Below are 21,422 nucleotides of genomic sequence, written 5' to 3'. Positions count from 1 at the left end.
CCACTACCACTCTCTGGGTGCGGCCCTCCAGCCAGTTAGTGACCCATTTGACCGTGTAGGTGTCAACACCACAGTCCCCTAGTTTTTTAATGAGAATGGGATGAGAGACAGTGTCGAAGGCCTTCCTCAAGTCCAGAAAGACTATGTCCACTGCTTCCCCTGCATCTAATGATTTGGTGACCTGGTCATAGAAGGCCACCAGGTTGGTCTGACAGGACCTGCCTGTAATGAACCCCAAAGTTCTACCCCAAAGAAGTATTGAATACCTGATGTAATTTAATTCATAGGAATTTATCTGCATTTTCAGTGTTTTCAAATTCGTTAATTGGTTTATGGCACTTCTGCAGTTCCCAACAGGGAAGTTTGCATTGTAAGTTTTGGAAAGATGGGTACTAGCACTAGTATGACACCCCTGCCCCCCTCCAGCCTCTCATGATTTTAATTCTTTGGACTAATTTTGAGCTTCATGTACCAAATGGACAATTGAATAAAGTGTTATCTTTTGTTTTCCTTTAGGAGCAAAGGATTTATTAAAAATAAAGCTGTAGTCAAAACAAAATTAGCCCTTTACCCTGTTTCTGTGGCCAGTTCTGTAACTGGTCTAATTACATACTTTTCCTTCCTTTAGAGTCTCTTTTTGTGTACATTTAAACTTGTTTAGCATTCAAAATTTAAGAGGCAACATACCTTCTCTTACTTTGAGTCATATTTAAGGGACAGGATCTTCTTTTATCATAGTCACCAAGATCCAAAGAGTATTATCTTCATTATTTATTTATAACTGTAGCCTTACATGAGAGGAGCCTGGTATACCTGATGACCAGGCAAAACATTTTCTTTCTGCGGAGTATCAAATTGATATTCTCATGTTCTTGTTTCCTTGTACAGGAGCAAACATCCTTAATGTTTCTGTGTCGCTACAGTGGGGCAGTTTCCTGCCTTAGTCCCTTGTCCCTGGTGTACACTTCTATCTTGAGGAAAAATAGGGCTTAAAATTCCTTGGAATATAAGGCATTCCTATGAATACAACATTTTTTTTTTTTTTTTTAGTGTTTCTTCAAATGTGTTGGAGTTGGGCATAAGGGACAAGGAAAAACATATTAATACTAATAATAGCCATTTTTTACTTATTGGAAAGGTTCATTTCTTTCAAGGTATCCTAGGGTACTCTGTAGAACAGGACTGGAGTTTCTAAGTAGTAGCTCTTTAGTGAGCTGTTCAGCTAGAGGAGGACACCTTTAAAGGTAATACTGTCTTCTTTAAATACATCATTTTGTACAGTACTTGAAGACCAGAACAACAGTTTGTAACTTTTCACCTTTGTCACATGAGACTCCCCAGAATGTGTATGAGGTGTGGCCATCTTGATTCTTTCTTTTCAAGTCCCCGGTGAAGTTTATTGGCTTGAGTTTCCTCTCTCTCACACCTGTCAGAATCAGGAGTCTCTCTGGTGGAGTTAATGGAATAATACTGGTTTAAAACCAGTACAAGTGAAATTAAATGAAATGCACCAATTAATCACCGGATATAAGTCTGCTGGGAATAAAGGAGTGACTAGTAGAGAATACAGATTTATTTGATATAAAAGGGATATATTTTTTAAAGTGTATAATTTTATGGGAAGGAATGCACCCTATTGTTAATAAGTAGGGTGACCATACATCCCGGTTTGGCCAGGACGCTCCAGGATTCCATAGCCTGGTCCTGGCCAGTTGGTCATAAGTCCCAGGCTGGAGTCTAGCGGTGAGGCAGAGCAATGGTGCACCAGGCAGGTGGTTGGTAGGCACCACTGCTCCTGTGCATGTGCTATGGAATCCTGGAGTGTCCTGGCCAAACTAGGACATATGGTCAGCCTACTGATAAGAAAGTGCAGGAGACTGGCAGGGGGGAATTTGGTGCAGTAAAATATGCATTTTTTTGTCTTTTCTTTTTCTTCTGCAGAAATATTAAAACCAAACATATATCACCTTCACCCACATCTGCTATCCACTTCTGATGGAAGTTCTATCTCATACCCACACACTTTCTAGCTCTTAAACATGCTGAATGCTCTATAGCTGAAACTGATGTCATCATTTAGATAATTCAGTGGTGCCTCTGATTATTTGATTGCTTGTTAGAGGTACAGATCCTTTTTTGTTCTTAGATCAAAAAGAGATATTTAGAAAGTGAATGAAAAAGCTCTGTAAACCCTAACATGCCACTGAGTAAGCATCTCTGATGCAGAATTGCTTTCGGTCCTATCCAAGTAGCAGCTCTGGCTGCACAAGTAAACGCATGGCACTGTGCTTGAGAGAGAGAGAGCTGGCAATCTGCTGTATGGCTGGCAGACCACCTAGTCCTCATTCCTTTTGCTCTTTACATGCATTTGATTTTTTTTTCTTTTTTTCTGGCATGCACAAACAATTCAGCGTTGGATTTTGACACACACATTGCTGCTGTCTCAAAGGATTAATTGAACAGGCTGTCTTGCAGCTGCTGCATTTTCCACCATTGAAACTGACAGTTACCTACTGTGTGGAGTTGCTAGGAGAAGGTGAATAGTCATGATTACAGCATATTCCTTCAATAACAACCTGTAGAGCTCTCTGATTTCTCTTCTGCAGGGATTTATACAACTCTGAAATACTGACTTAATGCTTGTTCAGCTATGCTTTTGTTAAGAGGCTGGTTCATTCATTCATTAAGGACCAATTCAGGATCAACTAAAGAGGCAAAAGCTCTGGCATTTAAACAGGCACTCTTTTCCTAGAGTGGTGCAAGCTGATATTGGCTTTTCCCATCTGCTTTCCTGTTGCAGCCTGCATCTCCAACCTGCATAACATTTATTTATTTTTTTCTGGACTGCTAAAGTCATTCACGTTTATCCTGCATGGCAGGGCATTCTAGTAAATTTTAAGAAATCTTTTGTGCTTTAGTGCATATCCCTCCAGCAATCGAAGTGCACAGGGAAAGAGCTTGAGCAGTCAGTCAGTCAGTAGTATAGTAACTGGCTCACATGCATGGATTAGACTTGTGAGGTCAGAAGAGCCGTTTATACTCTGTACTGCTGTAGGCTGGTGGGGAGGGGAGTGGGTTTGAAGAATGGATTTGTCTATCAAAATGAATAGCAATTCAGGCAGAGCTTCCCTCAGTTTGTAATTCTGATATGGTTTGATGTGTGAGAGCTCCTCCTGTATTACATGCATGGATCTTCTGACATTTATAGTGGACTAAGGAATGCTTTTACATGCTGCTGAGTCTGACTGTAACTGTATTACCGTAGGACAGCTACCATGGGGGCTAGAGCTACTGAAACAACCCGGGAACTGGAAAGCACCTCTCTAAAGTATCATCTAGGAGGACACACTGAAAAAATGTGGCAACGGCTTAAGGGAATGTGAGTAGATTCTCTTTCTTTTGTGCTGTTTACTAGGAAAGATGGGTTGCTTATGAAAGTGACTAATCAATACGGGGAGAGTTATTTATAAGCAGTTATTATTATTACTATCAGAATCTAATACGTCTTTACAATGTTTGGTAGTAGCAGATGAATGCTGAATACTGTGTTAGAACTGATCACCTTATGTGGAAGACACAGATAGTTAAAAAAAGCTGCTGCCCATATCTACGTTCAGGTAAGTCCTTGTAACTGAATTCCCATGGCACTCTGACCAGTTATTGTACAGATGCTTTCTTCTGAATTGGCATTTTTAGTGTATATAATCATTAGAATTAATTTGGAATGAATTTGGAACCAGTATGGTCCTCCTGAAAAGGTCTGTACATTTAGGTAGGTATATAATTCCCCATACTTTGCCGTATTGGGTATGCAAGTAGAATAGTCTATGTGGACAGGTGCCTACGTGTGTATATATACGTATAGGTAGGGATACTATATTATTGTCTTGAATTGTTTTTTCCCCTCAGAAATTGACTAATGGATTATTTTTAGGGAACCTTCATAATTTATGCCTATCATTAAAGCAATTCTTCCTCCCCCATCTATGAAATCCGTAAGATAGTATCTGCATGTTAGACGTAAAGTCCATCATCAGTACAATCCTAAAGCCACAAACTTTAGCTAATTTAGTACTAGATGATTTGTTCTGAATGCTCACACTGGGATGCATTACACTCTCACATCCATATGTTGCGTAAATAACAATAACCTCAGTGCTTGGGAAGCAAGGAAAGAGCAAGAAACCTCCCTTTTGGATAGGCAGATTTGAAATGTTAAGTTCTGAATAGCTTGCAACAGATGCTAGCAGAAGGAAAATGTTTGATTTCTTATTAAAATTGGAAGCCACTGTTATCGTATTTATTATATGCAGGGAATTAGATGCGCTTGAGTCAGTACAGGAAAGTTTTAAAATTATGATACCAGTTAGCTTCCCTTCTGATTTGGACTGGGGATTCATATGGGAAGGGGTGTTTTCGCTAGCTACTTGTCATGACAATTCTTCCAGAGGAACTCCAAGTTACTTATGTTGTAAGCTGGCTCCATAGGAAGATTTCTGGCAAACAATGTTTGAGTTCACATTCTGAATTATTTGCTACTTCGTCTAACACTTGCTTGATTTTTGTGACAGTGCTGGTTGTTGTGAATTCCAAATTATCCCAAGGAACCCCAATGTATATTGACCCCTTCTTGATGACAGAACTTAACTGACAAAGTGTCCACCACTGGGGACCTCCCTGCCTCTACAATGGCTTTTAGTGGTAAACAACAGTGGTTCTTTAGACTCGAGGCACTGCTTGGAAAATGCCAGTTCTTAATTTTTACTCCTTTTTTTGACTGCAGAAAAATAATAGAGCAATTATTTTGTTGGAAAAAGTCCTAAAGACCACAATAGGTTAGAGTGTTTTTAACTCTATGGATTTCTGTGTGAAAACTCTGGGTTTATCTTGTGAATCATGTTTTACAACAGTGCTAACAGTGTTGAAACTGTGCAGCATCCACAGCACTCTTGAAAGGATTTCAAGGCATCCCAGGGTGCCATGGCACCCTAGTGGTGAATCACTGGTATAGAGTCTGAGTGCCTAAGATATGAAGGGGCTTTACAGAAAGTGCCATGAGTTAATTTTCCCACCCTCCCTCTACCCCCCAAACCAACAGACGTTTGCTACTTGATCCTGTCTGCACCAGCTCTGGCCAGCAGGCAGGGGTGCTCCAACTGAACCACCTCTCTTCCCAGCCCTGTCCCCACCAGCTCCAGGGCTATCGGAGAGGGAGGGGTAGGGTAGGGATTAGCAGACAGCTGCCAGCTGGGGTTGGCCCGGCCAGACCTGGAATGGGGTGGAACGGAGCTCCCTCACCTTGCAGGCCCCTCCCAGCTCCTGCCAGGCCAGGCCAGGCCGAACCAAGCCAGCAGCTTGTCAAGAGGCTCAGGCAGGGGATGGGGAAAGGGAGCCCTTCTGCCTTGTGCCCCCCCATCTACCCCAGCTGAGGTATTGTAGTTTGTGTATGTACCCTAGGTTGGCTCTTAGTATTTTTATGGATTTCTGATTTTATTAGCTTCTAGATAAAACATTTTTTCCAACTAGTTTTGATTACTAAATGTGATTAATTCCACTATGATAACTAATTGATGTAATAAACAACATTCAATAAAAGCAATCACTAGGTGCAGTCAATAAAAGAAATAAGATTTTAGGTCTTTAGGTGTTTTAAAATCAGTATATGGAATATGTGGTTTATTGAACTCCACAGGAGACAGAGTTTACTTATTGTGAATTGTGCCTACCCGACGATCAGTGTTCCTACTATAGGACAAGGTATAGCTTAAGTTTTTGTTTTAAAAACAAAGATAAAAGATATTAGTTTGTTCTAAAAGATATGTTTTATTCTAAAAAGAAAAATTATTATTTTTATGGATAAGTGCTGAGCTGGTTCTGTCTTGGACTTATCAAGATTTCACTTGAGGGTTATAAATATTATAAATATTCAATTTTATTAATATTGAATCAGGTTTATTATTTTAGGACAGATCTCTTAAAACAGTTTTTATTCAAGGAAGTGAACAGAAAATAAAAAGACTGGTTTCATTGAACATTGATACAGAGATAATAAAACAAAAATTCATGTGCATGTTCATGGGAGGAACTGCAGTGTGTATGATTGCCTAAGGAAGGATTCTATTGGCAGATGGTTTGATTTGTCTTGCAGGTGGAGAGAAGGGAATAATCAAATGATTTCTTCTAGGCCGGGGACAGACATTACACATAAACCAGTGTGAGTGATCAGAAACTGATTTAAATTTGTAACAGAACAAAGATTCAATTCACATAAACCAGTCTGAAAATGGCTGAAACCGGTTTGAGATTAATTTGATTGAATGTAGTATCAGAACTATCTAATTTGGCTCAAACCAGTTTATGCAATGTCTGTCCCAGACCCCTTGCTGATTTAAGTTAAACAATGCACCTCCAGCATCCCCGCATGCTCTCTGGGCTGGATGGGGCTCTCTGCTGCACAGCAGGGCTGGCCCCTCCCATCTGCTCTCTGGCTGCAGCTCCAGCAGGGACTGCAGGCTGCTCACCTCCCTCCCTTTCATCACTCCCTGCTAAGCAGGAATTCCCTCATTCCCTCTGCCTTGTAGGGAGGTGTCTGTGTATTAGCTAGTGGACCACATGCTGGCTACGGTCCATGCTGTATCAACAGGCAGAATCAACAGGTAGCTGGCAATGTCCCTCTGTTGTTTTCTTAGTGGGGTATTAAACACTGAGTTAGGGGTGATAAACACTGTTATCAATTCCCTGCTGGGCTAATCAGAGCATTCTTACAGAGCCTGGCCATGCCTCCCTCAGTTCAGTACTGTACAAAGGAAGGGAGAGCTGCTCTAGCGCCCCCTGGCTTATAGCCTGAGCCACTGCAGGCATGTGCCTACATTCTGGGATGTCTGTTCAGTTACAAATTAGTTTAGCCTAGTCAGGTTAGACTAACCTGCAAAGATTGAATCAGTTTAGGCTTGGGCTTTTTGAATGTCTGTCCCTAGTCCTGAAGCAACAAAGCAAGATTTCATCATCGGCCAAATGTGCGTGGCATAGTTCTTATTGAAGGCAATTAGCTGTATTTGTGAGTCAATAGCAGAATTGGCCATTGGAGATCCAATAGATCCTGTAAGTCTATGACACTTTCATTGATTAAAAATGTAGTAACATAGTCATTTGGAGGACAGAATGTGGATTCTCCTCGGCAAACTAGTTCAAACGAATTGTTTATTTCATAGCAGTATTTTATTTCATTTAGATATGGGTCTTTGTTGAATTTAACAATTACATGGTACATCTATACATAAATTAGCTGTATTTTCCAATGATCTATCATATTTAGGGATAACATATAGCAGTCTGTAGGGTAATCTAAAACTGAAAATCTTGCCATTCAACTTTTTGTTATAAAGTGATAAATTCTTCCACAAGAAAATGCAAGAGGTAAAGATTTTTGTGGGTGATCTTTTATTGGACCAACTGTATAGTTGTGAGGAATACAGATGAGCTTTTGAAGATAAAGTATCCTTTCTTAGGTCCTAGACAAGCTTTCAGTTTTCAAGTGTAAATTTGTACAAATGACATTTTGTTTAAAAAACCCTTTCATTACAGTCCTTGAATAAGCTGTCATTTCAGAGACCCTTTCCAGTCTGTCAAGTAGAGTTTTCTTAACTGCCAGAATTTTGCCTCTTCTACTCTTGATCCATCCTTCCATAATCCAACCACTATTTTAGACCATCTCCAGGCTACAAATATCATATATGGGCATTTCAGCCTACAACAGACTCAAAAGAGGTTTTGTTCAAGAGACGGTAGGCAAACAGTAGTGTATATGACATGTAAGCAGCTTCTTTTGAAAAGGTATATATTGCAAAAGTATGAGAGATACAGATTACTAACAGAAATCACCTCCATGGTCACTAACTCACATGGACTTTTTTCGCTGATTTCTAGGTTCACCTTGTGGTCCCTCATTTTCTTAGGAAATGAAGTATAGCCTGCTTGCTACAGTCTTGGCTCTCAGTTGGTCTTTCTCACTGTCGGTCTTACAGCATGCTGACCTTTCCCTTGTCTTTCCTGTCAAGGGAATCTTTTTAAGCCTAGGGCCTTCTGATTTTTCTTCCAGGTTGCCACACTTGTATCTTAGTTGAGGGAACAAGTTCCACACTCAGAACTTTGAGCTTATGTGCAAGAAAAGATTTTGCTTTTTCATATGGGTTTATATTTGTCCTCTTTGTGCTAAAACTGGAGAAGACTCTGCATAAGAGATTGAATTGAACTCCTCCAAAATCAGGGACATGATTAAAGTTCATATTGGGTTAGAACTATCTAAATTGTGTAATTTGTATTTGTCTGGAGCACATCAGCCACATTAATTCCTTCCCTACAGCTCATTTGGGCTATGAAAAAGTCGGGGAGAGGGGTAAGAAAGACATAAATCTCAAAATAAAAAAAATTCTGGTGCAGGGACCTTTGTGCCAACTCAGTTATGTATCTGGAGTAGGGTATGTTGGGTTATGTTGGCTTTTGGAAGAGGTGTGCTCAGTTTAGATCTATAATGTAATGATTCTGCAGTGTTGCAACAATCAACAGAAGCTGGTACACAGGGATGAATCTTCTACTTGTATTGACAGAAACATTTCAAGAAGGTACAGTACTGCCCTTTTCCACTGCTGATGAATTATCTCAAGAGTGTTATTGAACAGAAAACTTATAATAATATATTTTAAGCCAGAAGAGATCAGTATTTTCACTGCAGTTTTAACTCTGACAGAATATGGGCCATAGAACCTCACCCAGGGTATGTACAGACATTACATTTAAAAGTTCAGAGGTTAGATGGGGTAAAACATGGCCACCTGATCTAACTTAGTTCACCCATATGTGGACCCTATGTTTAGATCCCTAGCTAAGTCGATCTAAGTGCCAAACTGTACAGATGTTCCCCAAAGGTTAGACTGAGCAAAAAACGAAGCCCCAGCTGCTGGTTTAATTTAGTTGACCTGAGAGGTTCACTCAGTTAAATTGGGCATGGGTAGGCCAGTCTACAGAATGTCTGTACATGTTTGGACTACAGCCCCATGGCTGGGAAAGCCCAGCTGCTCACCCCACACCTGGGGCTATGTTTTTCTTACCCCTCCATCCCCCAATGGCCAACCCCTGTTGGACCTGCCTCACCCCCGCAGATCCTACCAACTCCCACCCCACATGCCTTCTGGCACCCCCTCCCTGATTCTGCCTGCCCCACCCTGACTTGCTTAGATTGGGTTCCTGGCCCTGGCTGAATGTCTGTAAATCTGGAACCCAATCTAAAATCATGCAGCTTAAAACAAGCTGCATGATTCTAGGTCGGATCCTAGGAATGTCTGTACTGTTCTGCAATTAATTTACAAAGAGCAGGATTCAAGTAAGAGTTAGACTGGGTGGACATGTTTTACCTGGTCTAATCTCCTGAACATCTAAGTGTAATGTCTGTACATCTCCCCTAGTGATTCTTCCATTAGACTCATGATTTCTTGCAGACAGACTGTAGAAACCTGTAAAGATTGGTTTATAACTTTATTACATGATCAAGCAGAAAGGAGAAGCTTGCCTGGGAAATGGATGGATATAATAAAAAATATCTCATTAATGCATAATTCTACAGGAATAACAAATATGATACAAAACTCTAAGTTGCTGCTTATGTATCTGTAGTCAGTTTTTCTGTGTGTTTTCCCCTTTATGTAAAAACTCTTCATTAAAAGATAATTTTCACCAGGTAACCTCAAAGAAATCCACTTAAGGAGTAAAATAAGTTGTATAAGATTAAAACAGTTGTGTCAAATATAACTTTTCAGGAATTCTCTAAATAGAAAATTGAGGAAATGATATAATGCCTGTAGATACCTCCCCATTGATATTGAAATTACACTATGAAGTTTTGTCACTGTAAATCAGGGGCTTCCTTTTTTTTGGCTTCTGAAATTAAAATACTCCTGAGGTTGGTGGTTAAGATAGACAAGTATTTCTCAACCTTTTGAAATTCAGGGTGCCTGTCCACAAGTTTTGTGAATTGAGTGGCATCCCATTTCAAACCAGTGCTTACATCCTCAGAGAAGTCCAGGCAGTGAGCATGGGTGAGCAGTCAGGCAGCGGGAGCTTGAGCCTGTGCTTATCTGCTTATCTCGTCACACTTTACTTACTTGTTTACACTTCTTGCATGAGCCTTCAAAGGATCTCAGAGCCCTGGTTGAGAATCACTGGACTAGATCACTTGTACTGATTGTTTTGTAATATTTTATTTTATTTACTTTTTATTAAAATGTGTTTTTTATATAATTTTAATTATTGTAGATGTTGCAGCCTTTGTATTTTAGGTGTATTACTTAGTGTTAGCATTATAGAAGGCTGCAGTTTTAATTCAGATATAAAGGAGGCATAAAATTATCTGTTCTGGTTTATGCTAAGCATTGCCACAAATTAAGATTGATGTTATTTTCACTGGGTAGGTTAATAAGGCTTATCTGCTGTACTCCTGGAAACTGCCACTGGATTTGGATATAAATTGGAGGATTGAGCCCTAGAAGTGCAGCTCTCCTATGCTCCTCCTAGGAATGTCCACAATTGCCATATAGGTCACACAGTCCAAATATTATACAATATTGAAGGAAACCGTTTTTGTCCAGAAAGGAGCAGCAGTAGGAGAGACTGGAAAATATTAAGAACTCTCTTTATTTGCAAAAATAAAATTTAAAAACATAAAAATAAATGTATAAATTTAAAAGGTAGTAACATTTTAAGAGATGACGACTCAATAAATGAGTCTCTAAACACTGAAATTCACAATCTACAGACTTCTGCTCCACCCAAGCATTTTCTGTAGTACAATTATTGTGGGTTCTACTAAAGATTTTTTTTTTGCCTGCTGCTAAATTTGGCTCTTTGAATAAAGGAAGATTACAGATGATCTACCACCCAAACAATTTCTTTCTTTCTTTTCTTCTCATTTGACCACCCTTCACCTATACCACTTGGCTCATGTGCTGCAGGCAGACTGTATTACAAACCCTATCACACACAAATTCCTGTGGCAAAACCACATTTTTTAACTCAGTTAATCATTTTGTTGTAGGTATTATTATTGTTTATTGTCCTGTTATTAAATGGTGTTTCCACAAAACTTATTGTCCAAAACTCAAAAGTTCATGCTAACTTTGCAAGAGCTTCCTCTTCTGACTGTACCTCCACTACAGTGAACTGTTAAATGAAATGAGTCACATGGGCAAGCTTCCCGTCCTACTAGTTGCTTAGTTATATGATCAAATATAACATTTGCTCCTTTCCTTGCCTCTTTCAAAATATCAAAGTCCTAATAAAGTACATTAGGAATGTGTAATTTATTACTTGATCCCTCTAATAAAGTGACTATTTGTTTTCATACTCTATGTGGACTCTGGTATTTTATCAATAATAAAGCAAAGAATACTGTCGTGTAATAGACATGTGTTTATATAGTTTACAATGTGTAGCACGAATAAAACTTTGAGATGTTTTACCCTGAAAAATTAATATCCTCTATTTTCTGTATTGTTGCACATTGTTTCCTAGAAATTTAGTGACTGCTTTTCTATAAAAAGTTCTTTTTAAGTTATGTTTGACACTATTATCCAGATGCCTGTATTTTTCACGATATTGGCTTTATTAGTGTAAAAAAAAAAAAAAAAAAGCAATTGTCTAGTGTGGAGAGAAGTGGTCAGTAAACAAATTTGATCAGGCGTTTTAACTGGTATAGATTGGTATATCTCCACTGAAATTTAAAAAAAAATCAAAAAAATTAAAGTGTTTGTTTAATGCAAATGAAGTCTGTAGCTGTTTGGTAGTTTCCAGTAATAAAGGCTGCTAAACTATAGCTTTCTTGGGGAGATATTATGCAGAGGAAGTTGAATATGTTTGGAGAATACTCTGTAGCCATTCTGCAATATTTCGTGAAGGACTGTATAGGGGAATCATTTTCAGGTATAAGATGACTTTGGGTAACGAATTGTGGGGGAAAAAAATGATTCAGGAATGCAAACAAGGATAGCCTGTCACAGGGAAAAGTCCAAGGGAGGACCCCAAAATACCACGGGGAGCCTTGGGGTCAGGAACCCCCTGAAGGGAAGGGGAAAAAAAAGTAATAGTAAAGGAAGATATTTACCTGCAGTGACGTCAGCTATGATCACCGGCCGGCGGAAATAAAACGGGCTGCCAGCAATGAGGAAGGGGGCAGATCAGCACCAGCAGGGGCACCAACAGGAGGTGTCTCTCCGCAGCTCCTGCAGGAGCGAAAGGAGCTGGAAGCTGCTTCCCCTGGTGGGGAAGGATGCTTTGGCGCCTGCAGCAAGCCAGAGATTGCTGGCTGCAGTGAAAGGAGCCATGAGCTGGAGGCAGCTCCTTGCAACTGGGAACCCGGGGAAAAGGGCAGAAGGCACAGAAAGACCCTGATGCCAGTGCCTACAGCTGAGGGGCTGGAGAGGCCAATGCAATTCCTGGCACCAGCCCAGGTGGGACCATTGAGGGCACTGGGAGGGCCGAAGAGGCACAACAGATAGGAGACAAGAGACAAGGGCAGCGTGAGGGCCTGCGAAACACAGCCCTCATTGGCGTAGTGCCGATCCAGTGGGTGACGAGGGGATCGGTGTCCACCAGAGGACCACGGGTGGTCCAAAGAAATGAAAGGCTGGGCAGTGAGGGAGAAGAATTGTGGTGGAGTCTGTTGGTTACCCCAGTCACATATAGGGCCTAACACAGACCCATAGGGTCAAGGGCGGGTTGTTAGTGACTAGGCAGAGGGAGCCTGGTCAAGGGGCATTGGGGCCCCTCAGAGTGCAGCAGTGATTTTTCTTTTGTATTTTGTGTTTCCCACTGGTGGAGGGGTTGAGGGTCAGAGCTTGTGGAGCCTGATTGCTACTTAAGCCTCAGGGTCAGTTGTTAGCCTTAGGGAAAGGGTGGCGGCCTCCTAACCCGGGTAGGGTACTGCAGGCTGTTGACGTTGGCAGGGAGGACCGCCCTGGCGAAAGTAATCGGGGCTCAATGGTCGGGAGCTTGGCCAGGAGGACAGCTGTGACCTGTTGAGGCTGGGTATAAGGACGATGTAGAGGGGAGGTGGAGCCTCGCAGAAGACTGCCAGATAGATGTTCCTCCATCAAGAGACCTCCAGTGGTTGGACCCTCCACTGAAATAATATTCAAAGTTGTGGCAGACGAGATTGGGGACGACCACACTGGAAGCAAATACCTATTCGACGGACCACCAAGGATGGTGAGGCGAACACCATTGAACATCCAGGCCAAAGCTGCATGTGACCTGGTGTTCGAGGCCAGGTGGGCACACAGCCCATTGTTTTTTTCTTAGTTCTCATGAGAGCATGACTGTTGCAAGGATACTAGATTTTACAGTATCCTAAAACAGGCAGAAGCAGCAGAGAAATGACCCAATGTACATCTGAACTTGCAAACTCAGGCACGCATGTTTGATTTCAGACCTCCTAGCTTTGCCAATATCATTGTAAATGTTGTTTATGGAAATTGGAAAACACTGGAAGTAAAATGAATCTCTTTATAAGGAAATTTTCTTATAGGACTGCTGGATCTATACAATCTCCATCTTCTCAAAACCTATTCCTTTCTAGAATCTTTAAAAGACATCAACACATTATTAATCAGTATGCTTCAAATCTAAGTAAAAAAAGTAGACAGATAAAGAGCTATAGCTCAGATATTATTATTAATCTAATTGTACCTGTTGTATAGTTCAATGGTGACAAGTTTATAATAATTCATCAGTTGACTGAACTTTTCATAGCAGTTTGCTGGTGCTGTCCCTAAGAAGTGATCAGCTATAATGCTTATTTGAATATTTCCCATTAAACACATTTTATTGCTATTTTGAATGATTGTTTCAGCAGTAGAAACCTTCTTATCAAAGTGAGATCCAAGTGTTTGAGACCTAACTCAGTAGGCACCAACCAAGCATAATGCATATGTTTTTTGGTACAATGATATTAAGCAGGCAGGGACTGTTAGAGGGACTTTTGCCTATGGAAGTTCTTACTCTCCATTATCTATTGTTTTGACACTGGCTGCCATTTGTTTGACCCAACCTCTTTGCAGACGTTTGGCGCCCTCAAGAAAACAAGTAGCCTCTATAAATATTATGTTGACATTTAATTGGTATGAATTTCTCTGATAAATAGTGTGTTTGGAGGCAATTTCATTTGAATGGTTCACTGTATGCCAGAAGACATTAAGCAACAAACTACAGGGCAGTATTTACTTTTGTCTTTTGTTCATATGCAGTATTGAAATATTGTACAGTCTGTGAAAATTCAAAGTAGGCGATGCCATTCTGTTGTTTCAGTCTGCAGAGCTTATAGAAGAATCAATGCCAAATATAATTTTGCCTGCAATGTTATATTTTGCATGTTTCTCTTTGTGTCAAGTAGTTTCTTCCCTTATTGCTATTTCCTCTGACTAACAGTATTTTTAATTAAAGGCCTCATTAATATTTATGAGGTTTTTTTCCCCTTCTTATTGTAGATTTATTTGGATATACTCTGTATTTTCCAACACAAGCAGATGAAACACCTAATTGGCAAAGTAGGCTTTGCTCCCATTGATTTCAGTTAGAATTTTAGAGTGCTCCCCAGTTTTGAGAATCCTAGAATTGGCATTATTTAATTTCCTAGTGAACAGATGATGACACCCTAATGTACAGCACACTAACGGCATTAATTTTCACTAGGAATTACTGGAAATGAATTTCAGGAAATTCCTGGAGACTTCTGTGACAGGTAACATCAGGTACCAGTACTGTTATAGACTGGTTAAATTAGACATCAACAAACATATCTTAGGATTTTTATGTGTCTTCTTTCTGGAAGAATGAAGAGATCATTTGTTAGGCTCAGGTAGGAACACTCCACCTCCCCCCTAAGTGCTGTTACTAACATTTGCCTATTTATTCCATCTCCCCGATGCCATACTCAAGTTTGTCCAGCTTCAATGTCAACACACAGAAGACTAACACAAGGTCATACTTTACCCGCTAACCCTGTATACAATTTCCTTTTATGTCAGTGAGTCCGTCATGTAGAATATAGTCTATAGAATAAGATTGTTTACTCATTTACCAACAAAACACTGAGAAGTTTTCAGGAAATGTATCAGGATTATACAAGTTTACAATGCTAGGAGAATGAGTGGTTCATAGAAAAAAATACATCCAGTAGTCTTTACACATACATATATGTGCACACATGCACACACATATAACCTCTCCTTTTCATTATTTATTGCGTTGATAAAATTAAGAGCAAGGTATAGGAAACAAGTATTTAACTTGTGTGCGTTCTGATATTTTGCCATAATTTGCAATTAGAAATATCATTTCCTGGGGTTTTTTGTTATGTACCATCATGGTTTCTGTAGTTGGCATCTTTAGTAGATTGTAAAACGAATAGAACACATGTAGAGTCTGCAGCTCATAGGTTGAAAAATGTAAACATCCCTCTGACTGCTTTCATCTTTTGGTGTGTACTTTGTAGTCTGGTTCTGTCTGATAATCTAATCCATTAGTTTTTTCCAAATAAAAAACAAAATGTATGAAGTGATGACCGTGTAGCATCTCCAGAAACTCTCAGCAAAGACCTTTGGCATATAATCTTAGCTCAGATATCTTCCTTTGAATCAGAATAACAAAAACATCTTCCCTTTTTTCCTTCAGAGATGAAGACTCAAGAAGTTCTTGAACCATGTTGTTACTCATGGGGACATGTCATTACTTTCAGAACTAACATCATAACATAGGTTGCTTGACTGACAGTAACAGAATGAAGCTTCAGTATTTTATGGATTCAGCTTTAGAAAGGGACATTTTCAACAAAAACATGAAAATGTAGACACTATATTATGAAAATCAACTTTTCATGTTCTTATACTGGAACTTCAGCACAGATACAGACCAGAAAAAGCAATGCGGCAGAAAGCTATGTAATCATGGTATAATGCCCACAAGTGACAACAGATGTGATTTCTTATAATGAGGCACATTCCTATCATTTGACAATGCTCGCCATCATGATGATCATCTTGGCACAGTAGTGTAATTTTCTACATTGTGCAGGCTACATTAAATCCATCTTTAGTTGGCACTTATGCCCTGCTGAAATTGGCAGGCTACCACATGTGTGGGATCAATGCCAGCTTCACAAATGGGCATCAGTACAGAAACAGCCATATGATGCATCACTTCTGAGTATTACTTGATGATTCCCTTAAGAAGCTGCCTGCATAAAGCAATTATTTATCTCGGCAAAAATACTTCATTGCCTGGCTATGTGTCCTACTCAATAGATTAGTCAGATGCATTAATCTAATCCATTAGGTTACTTGCAGTGAAGGCACTCTGATTTTATTTTATTTTGTTGTTGTTGCTGTACTGGGACCCTGTCTCTCAGTGTATAGAAGCTCATGAATGTACAATTTCATGATACTCCACTTGAGAATGTTAATAGATTCCCACTGAGAATACTGCATTCTCTCAATTGCTTAAGTTAACCTGTGCCTCTTAACCACTCTTCTCTTGATATGGTTGAAGAGCTAGGTTTTCGTTTTTTTATTAGAAAAAAAATGTATTTAAGAGATTTTATTGCTTGAAAGGCCATTCTCTAGTTTCAGCCTAGTTTTTTGCCTCAAGCCCACATTTTAATGAAATCATGATACTTTTACAAGCTCTGATGGCTCATTTGTGGTCTCACCACAGGAGTGCAACAGAAGGCCATGGAGTTACATTATGATAAAAGGACAATTAGAATCAGCTCTTAAACAATTAGTATGTAATGATAAACAAACATAATATGGTGTAGATGTAGTGGCATTTTCTTTGATTTTAATGGTCATTCCTGTATTTACCTGAATCCAAAATGACTTTGAATTTAAGAGACCGCCCCAAACTTAGATTTTATTCATGGAAAGTTAAAATTTGTTATAATTTTCTATGTATAGAATCTAAATAGAGGAAAGTCATCTTGCATTTGTCCCCCTCTACTGCTGTGGTGGAAAAAATAGCAGCAGAAGATAAGCAGCCAGACCCCTGTCCCTTGCTTCACTGTCCCTTGTCACCCTCATGCCTGCCTCTGGCCACCTGCCCTTCCATGCCTGTGCTTGCCCCTGCTACCTGTGACTCCACCCCTTGCACCTCATGACTCCCATCCCCCACCCCCACTCCCTGCCCACCACCCCCTTATGTCCTGCTGCAGCTCTGCTCTTCCAGGGCAGTCAGTAACAATGCAGCCCCAGTCTGGCCCCAGACCAGCCTGGCCAGGGAGAAGTAGTGGCTGCTCCTGGTTGGGCAGGATTGAGGTTGGAAGAACTGGAGCTGGAGCAGAAAATAAGGTAGCAGAGGGTGAGGGAAGCAGAGGGTGGAGGGGAGGAGTCATAGGCATGAGGGACAAGGGGTGTGAGTGCAAGTTGCAGCCTCCCCGCCCCTCCCCTCCCCAGTTCCCCTCATGCTTCCCCCAGCCATCTGGCCCCTCCTCTGCCAAACAACCTATTCCAGCCTGGGACAGATGGTGGTTCAATTCTGGCTGAGTCCCAGAGCCTGGAGCTAAAGCTACAGCTGAGCTCCCTGCTTCTCTCCTCCGTGGGCTTGTACTTGAATCCAAGACAAAACATTTTTACCCCACACCAATCAGAAGGTGGGGAGGGTCATCTTGGATTCAAGTAACTATATTATGATCACTAAGTCATATTAAGTACCTTTCTATTTTTCCAAGGCATGTATCTTGGAACTGATGATCTATTCATATATTGATCAATAACATCTGTTAGGAGGAGAATCCAAGTGATTTCTTTGACTTCCTCTGATCAAGGGCAGGAAATTAATGTTTTACCTTTTTGAGTTCAGTTGGGTGCAGGTAGAAATAATGTCGGGGCTAGTACTGGTACTAGTAAGCATCTTGTTTCTATCTATTTGATCCTGGACTATTGCCACTTCAGAGATATAACTTTTAGGTTTGGTTCCTGCAAACGGTTGAGCTAAGGAGAATTCATCTTTTCATAGGATGATGATGCTACTGCAGTTTGCCATTGTTATTAGTTTAAATGATAACAGTGCTACTTTTTGTTGATGTCACTCCCTTTACCTGTAGATCTCTAAGCACTTCACAAAAGCAAGAAACACCATTACCCAAATTTAATGGAGAAAGTAATGCATAGAAATGAACTAACGTGCAAAGTTGCACAAAAGGTCAGTATTAGAAAAGAAGTTTCCTGACAACCAGTCTGATGCTTTATCTCCTGGGTCACTTCTGCTACCATCATTGCAGTAGTTGTAATGCTTAGTTATCTTATTCTGTTTTATTAAAAAACTCCAGGCTATTAGTACCTGAACTTACATGGTTGTTTATTTGAGCCTTTGAATACAGCTAGCAACAAAACCAAAGTACTAGAATGGATCTCCCGGATTCTATGCAGTTCCTTGTTTTTATAGATAACACTATCACCTAAACCTTTTACAAATGAGTAAATTCCATTTTAGAACTAGTCATGTATTTTTTGCCACTGCTCCTGTTGTAAGGCTACTTCAGCATATTAGCATATTCCTGCCCTTGTGGTTTGAACATTTCAAATTTATTTCCTAAATGTACCCATTAATTCCTGCATACTTCAGCTTAATTTGTTGTTTACTCCTCTGATGTATTTGTAAAGAACCAACACTAGGAAAGCAAATTATATGTCCTTTTAGTTTAATTTTGCTAGGCTGAGCAAGCCAAGTTGTATTAGTCCGTTCTGAAGAGTTGTTCTCCACTCATCTGACCATCCTGATAGCCCTTCTCTGCACCTGCTCCAGTTTGAATTGATCTTTCCTGAACATGAGCAAGTAGAATTGGTACCTAAAGAAACCTAAATATTCTAAAGAAATTATTTCAATCATGTCTCTCTTAAATCATCTTGGGTAGGTTCTTCTAATTACATAAAAAGTCATTGCTTTGGTGAAGATGCACTTATTTGGGGACAGCATGTTTACAACAGACATGAAGTTCAAAGTTTCCGTTATTATATGAGTACTATATAATGGTTTTTATCCTTACATATTGAAGACCAAATCCTATTTACACACATTCACCATGTGACCGTGTTGTACTCACTTTTACATCTACATCTGGATGTAAAAGCAGCATACAACTGTGGGAAAATGTGCCCAATGACAGTTCTGAAGCTCTAAATAATGTATTCCCTTTAATATGTGCAGCTAAATGATTCAGTTCTGTCCTTGGTGTGCAAGTTCTGCATTGCCACAAGTGTGTAGTCAATAAATGGGGAGAAAAGCTTTATCTTTTTCTGCTGAATTGCAGCAGAGGGAAATGTCAGAAACATAGAGGTCATAATTATTTCATTTTGTGATTCCATCTAGAATCTTCCACATTTAAAATCACTCTTTTTCTGTATCAGTACCCTTGCTACAAAAATCTCTTTCCTTCCATCACAAATGTGTTAGTTTCTGTATGCGTCTCTCCTTAATTAGCACGGAAAGCCCAGCCATAATTTTCTGGCCCTGGGTACTGCCATTCCATCATGAATAAGGAATGAAGTTGTGGTTACACATGTTTAAAATATTAGGTATTACTCACTATAGTATCCTTACATAAAGTTAGTTAGCTAAATGAATAAGCATAGAATATAGGAACACAGTTATATTTTTTTAATGTTTTCATTCTTTAGAAAAGTCCAACTATTATTTATTAGATAATAGCCAACTTTGTTACTTTGTCTTTGGAAACAAGTTGGAAAGGAAAAAATAAACCAAGTTCTTGTTTGCAGGGGAAGGTTTTACTGTAGCTCCCTATGTAATTGTAACACTAATACAGTGGTTTTCAATCTTTTTTCATATGTGGACCCCTAAAAAATTTTGAACGGAGGTGCGGACCTCTTTAGGAATTTAGAATGGAGGTGTGGACTCCTTTGACTTGTAAGTGTGGGAGTTCACGTACTTTTGATTGATCATATTAATTATTTGCAGGCCCCTTTGACATAGTCTGTTGACCCCCAGGGGTCTGCGGACCACAGGTTGAAAACCACTAGTCTGATACCAGTATAAGATAGGCCTTTCCCCACCCCTCTTCACCTTAAACCCTTCCCAGGGAACATGAGCTAAACCAAAATAGAGACACTTTTATTCTAGAGTTATACCTATTGATTTAAAATCCCAACTTGGATTACAACAAAAAAACTCCTTCCCACATAGAAAAACCCTAATGAACAAATAGAAATAGTGTTCAGAAATAGCACAAGAACATTACCAACCCCCTATCATTTAGAAAAGAAACATTACATTCTCCCTGTACCCACTCCTCTCCACCATGCAGTTGAAACCAGTGCTTTGTATTTGTTTAGCACCATGTTACCTTAATTAAGAATAGACTTTTCCATACAAGTAGGACAACATGGCATTCTGGTACCACTCCCAGAATATGAGTCACAAAAAGACAGCAGCAGAGAAACAGCATGTTTTCTCTTTTGCTTCCAAGTATGCAGTTATTTTATTTAAAGATTGTGAACTATGTTTTTGTTTGTAACTTTGTCATTCAATTCATTTTAACATAAAAAAAACCAATGACACACATGCAAAGAAAAGGAACCTTAGAAATGTACTGTAATAGAACTTAAGTCTTTTGAGTTTTTTACCTCTTTTTTTTTCCTGTACTGGCTTTGTTACACCCACTATATATTTAGTCAGTCCAGTTTGGGAAATGAGTTCTTGACATGATATAGCACTAAAGGTTGCTTATACACTTGTTTATTGGCATTCTACTTAGAATACAATGGAGCAGACTTGATTAATTGAGTCTGCTCCATGTTCTAATTAGAACTTTGCAGCATTGCTGCAGCATCATACATATAAAATCTCTGTGCATTTAAAAATGGCCATGGGGCGCTTTAACTAAACTTCATTCAATGAGGTATAAATAAAAGCATCCTATGACCATTTTTAAATGCATGGGGGCTTTATACATATGACACTGTGTTTTTTTAATTTAACACCCCCCACCTATGAACATGTGTATAGGTCACCAAAGTGACTGGCTTAAGTCAACCACAATTAATGATACCAAATATTACTTTTTACCATCCCTTATAGCAGGGGTCAGCAACCTACAAGCCAGGTCCATGGAGCTGTTTGACCCAGCGTATGGGCAGCAGCTTTCGCCTGATACCATGGGGAGACACATTGGTTATAAACAATTTTCCTATGCCTTTGCTGGGAAAAGTGGCAGTGGCAGATGGGTGCTGAAGCACTGCCCACCCACCTGCCTCTGACCCAAACTGGGTAGGTCCATCCTGCTAGATTAAATGGTTGCTTATTGCTGCCTTAGAAATAGGATTTGAGAATATATTAACTGAAGAGTTCCTTGGTAGCTAAGGTACTTC

At 39.7% G+C, this 21,422-nt stretch overlaps 1 protein-coding gene across 4 annotated transcripts in view; it reads left to right on the top strand.

Annotated features, from left to right (window-relative positions):
* PDE1A (phosphodiesterase 1A) overlaps positions 1-21,422 on the top strand; it is a 480,938-nt gene that overhangs the window by 80,990 nt on the left and 378,526 nt on the right. For all 4 annotated transcript variants that reach the window (XM_019523056.1, XM_019523052.1, XM_019523054.1 and 1 more), the window contains exon 2: positions 3,266-3,379. In XM_019523056.1, coding sequence (XP_019378601.1) covers positions 3,266-3,379 — 114 coding nt within the window. The remainder of the gene's footprint in view (positions 1-3,265; positions 3,380-21,422) is intronic.

This window comes from Gavialis gangeticus, unplaced genomic scaffold (assembly GCF_001723915.1).
Source record: "Gavialis gangeticus isolate Ggan-Ray unplaced genomic scaffold, GavGan_comp1, whole genome shotgun sequence".
Classification (NCBI taxonomy): Eukaryota; Metazoa; Chordata; order Crocodylia; family Gavialidae; genus Gavialis; species Gavialis gangeticus.
Note: the sequence above shows the minus strand (reverse complement) of the source record. Positions and strands in the feature narration are given on the sequence as shown.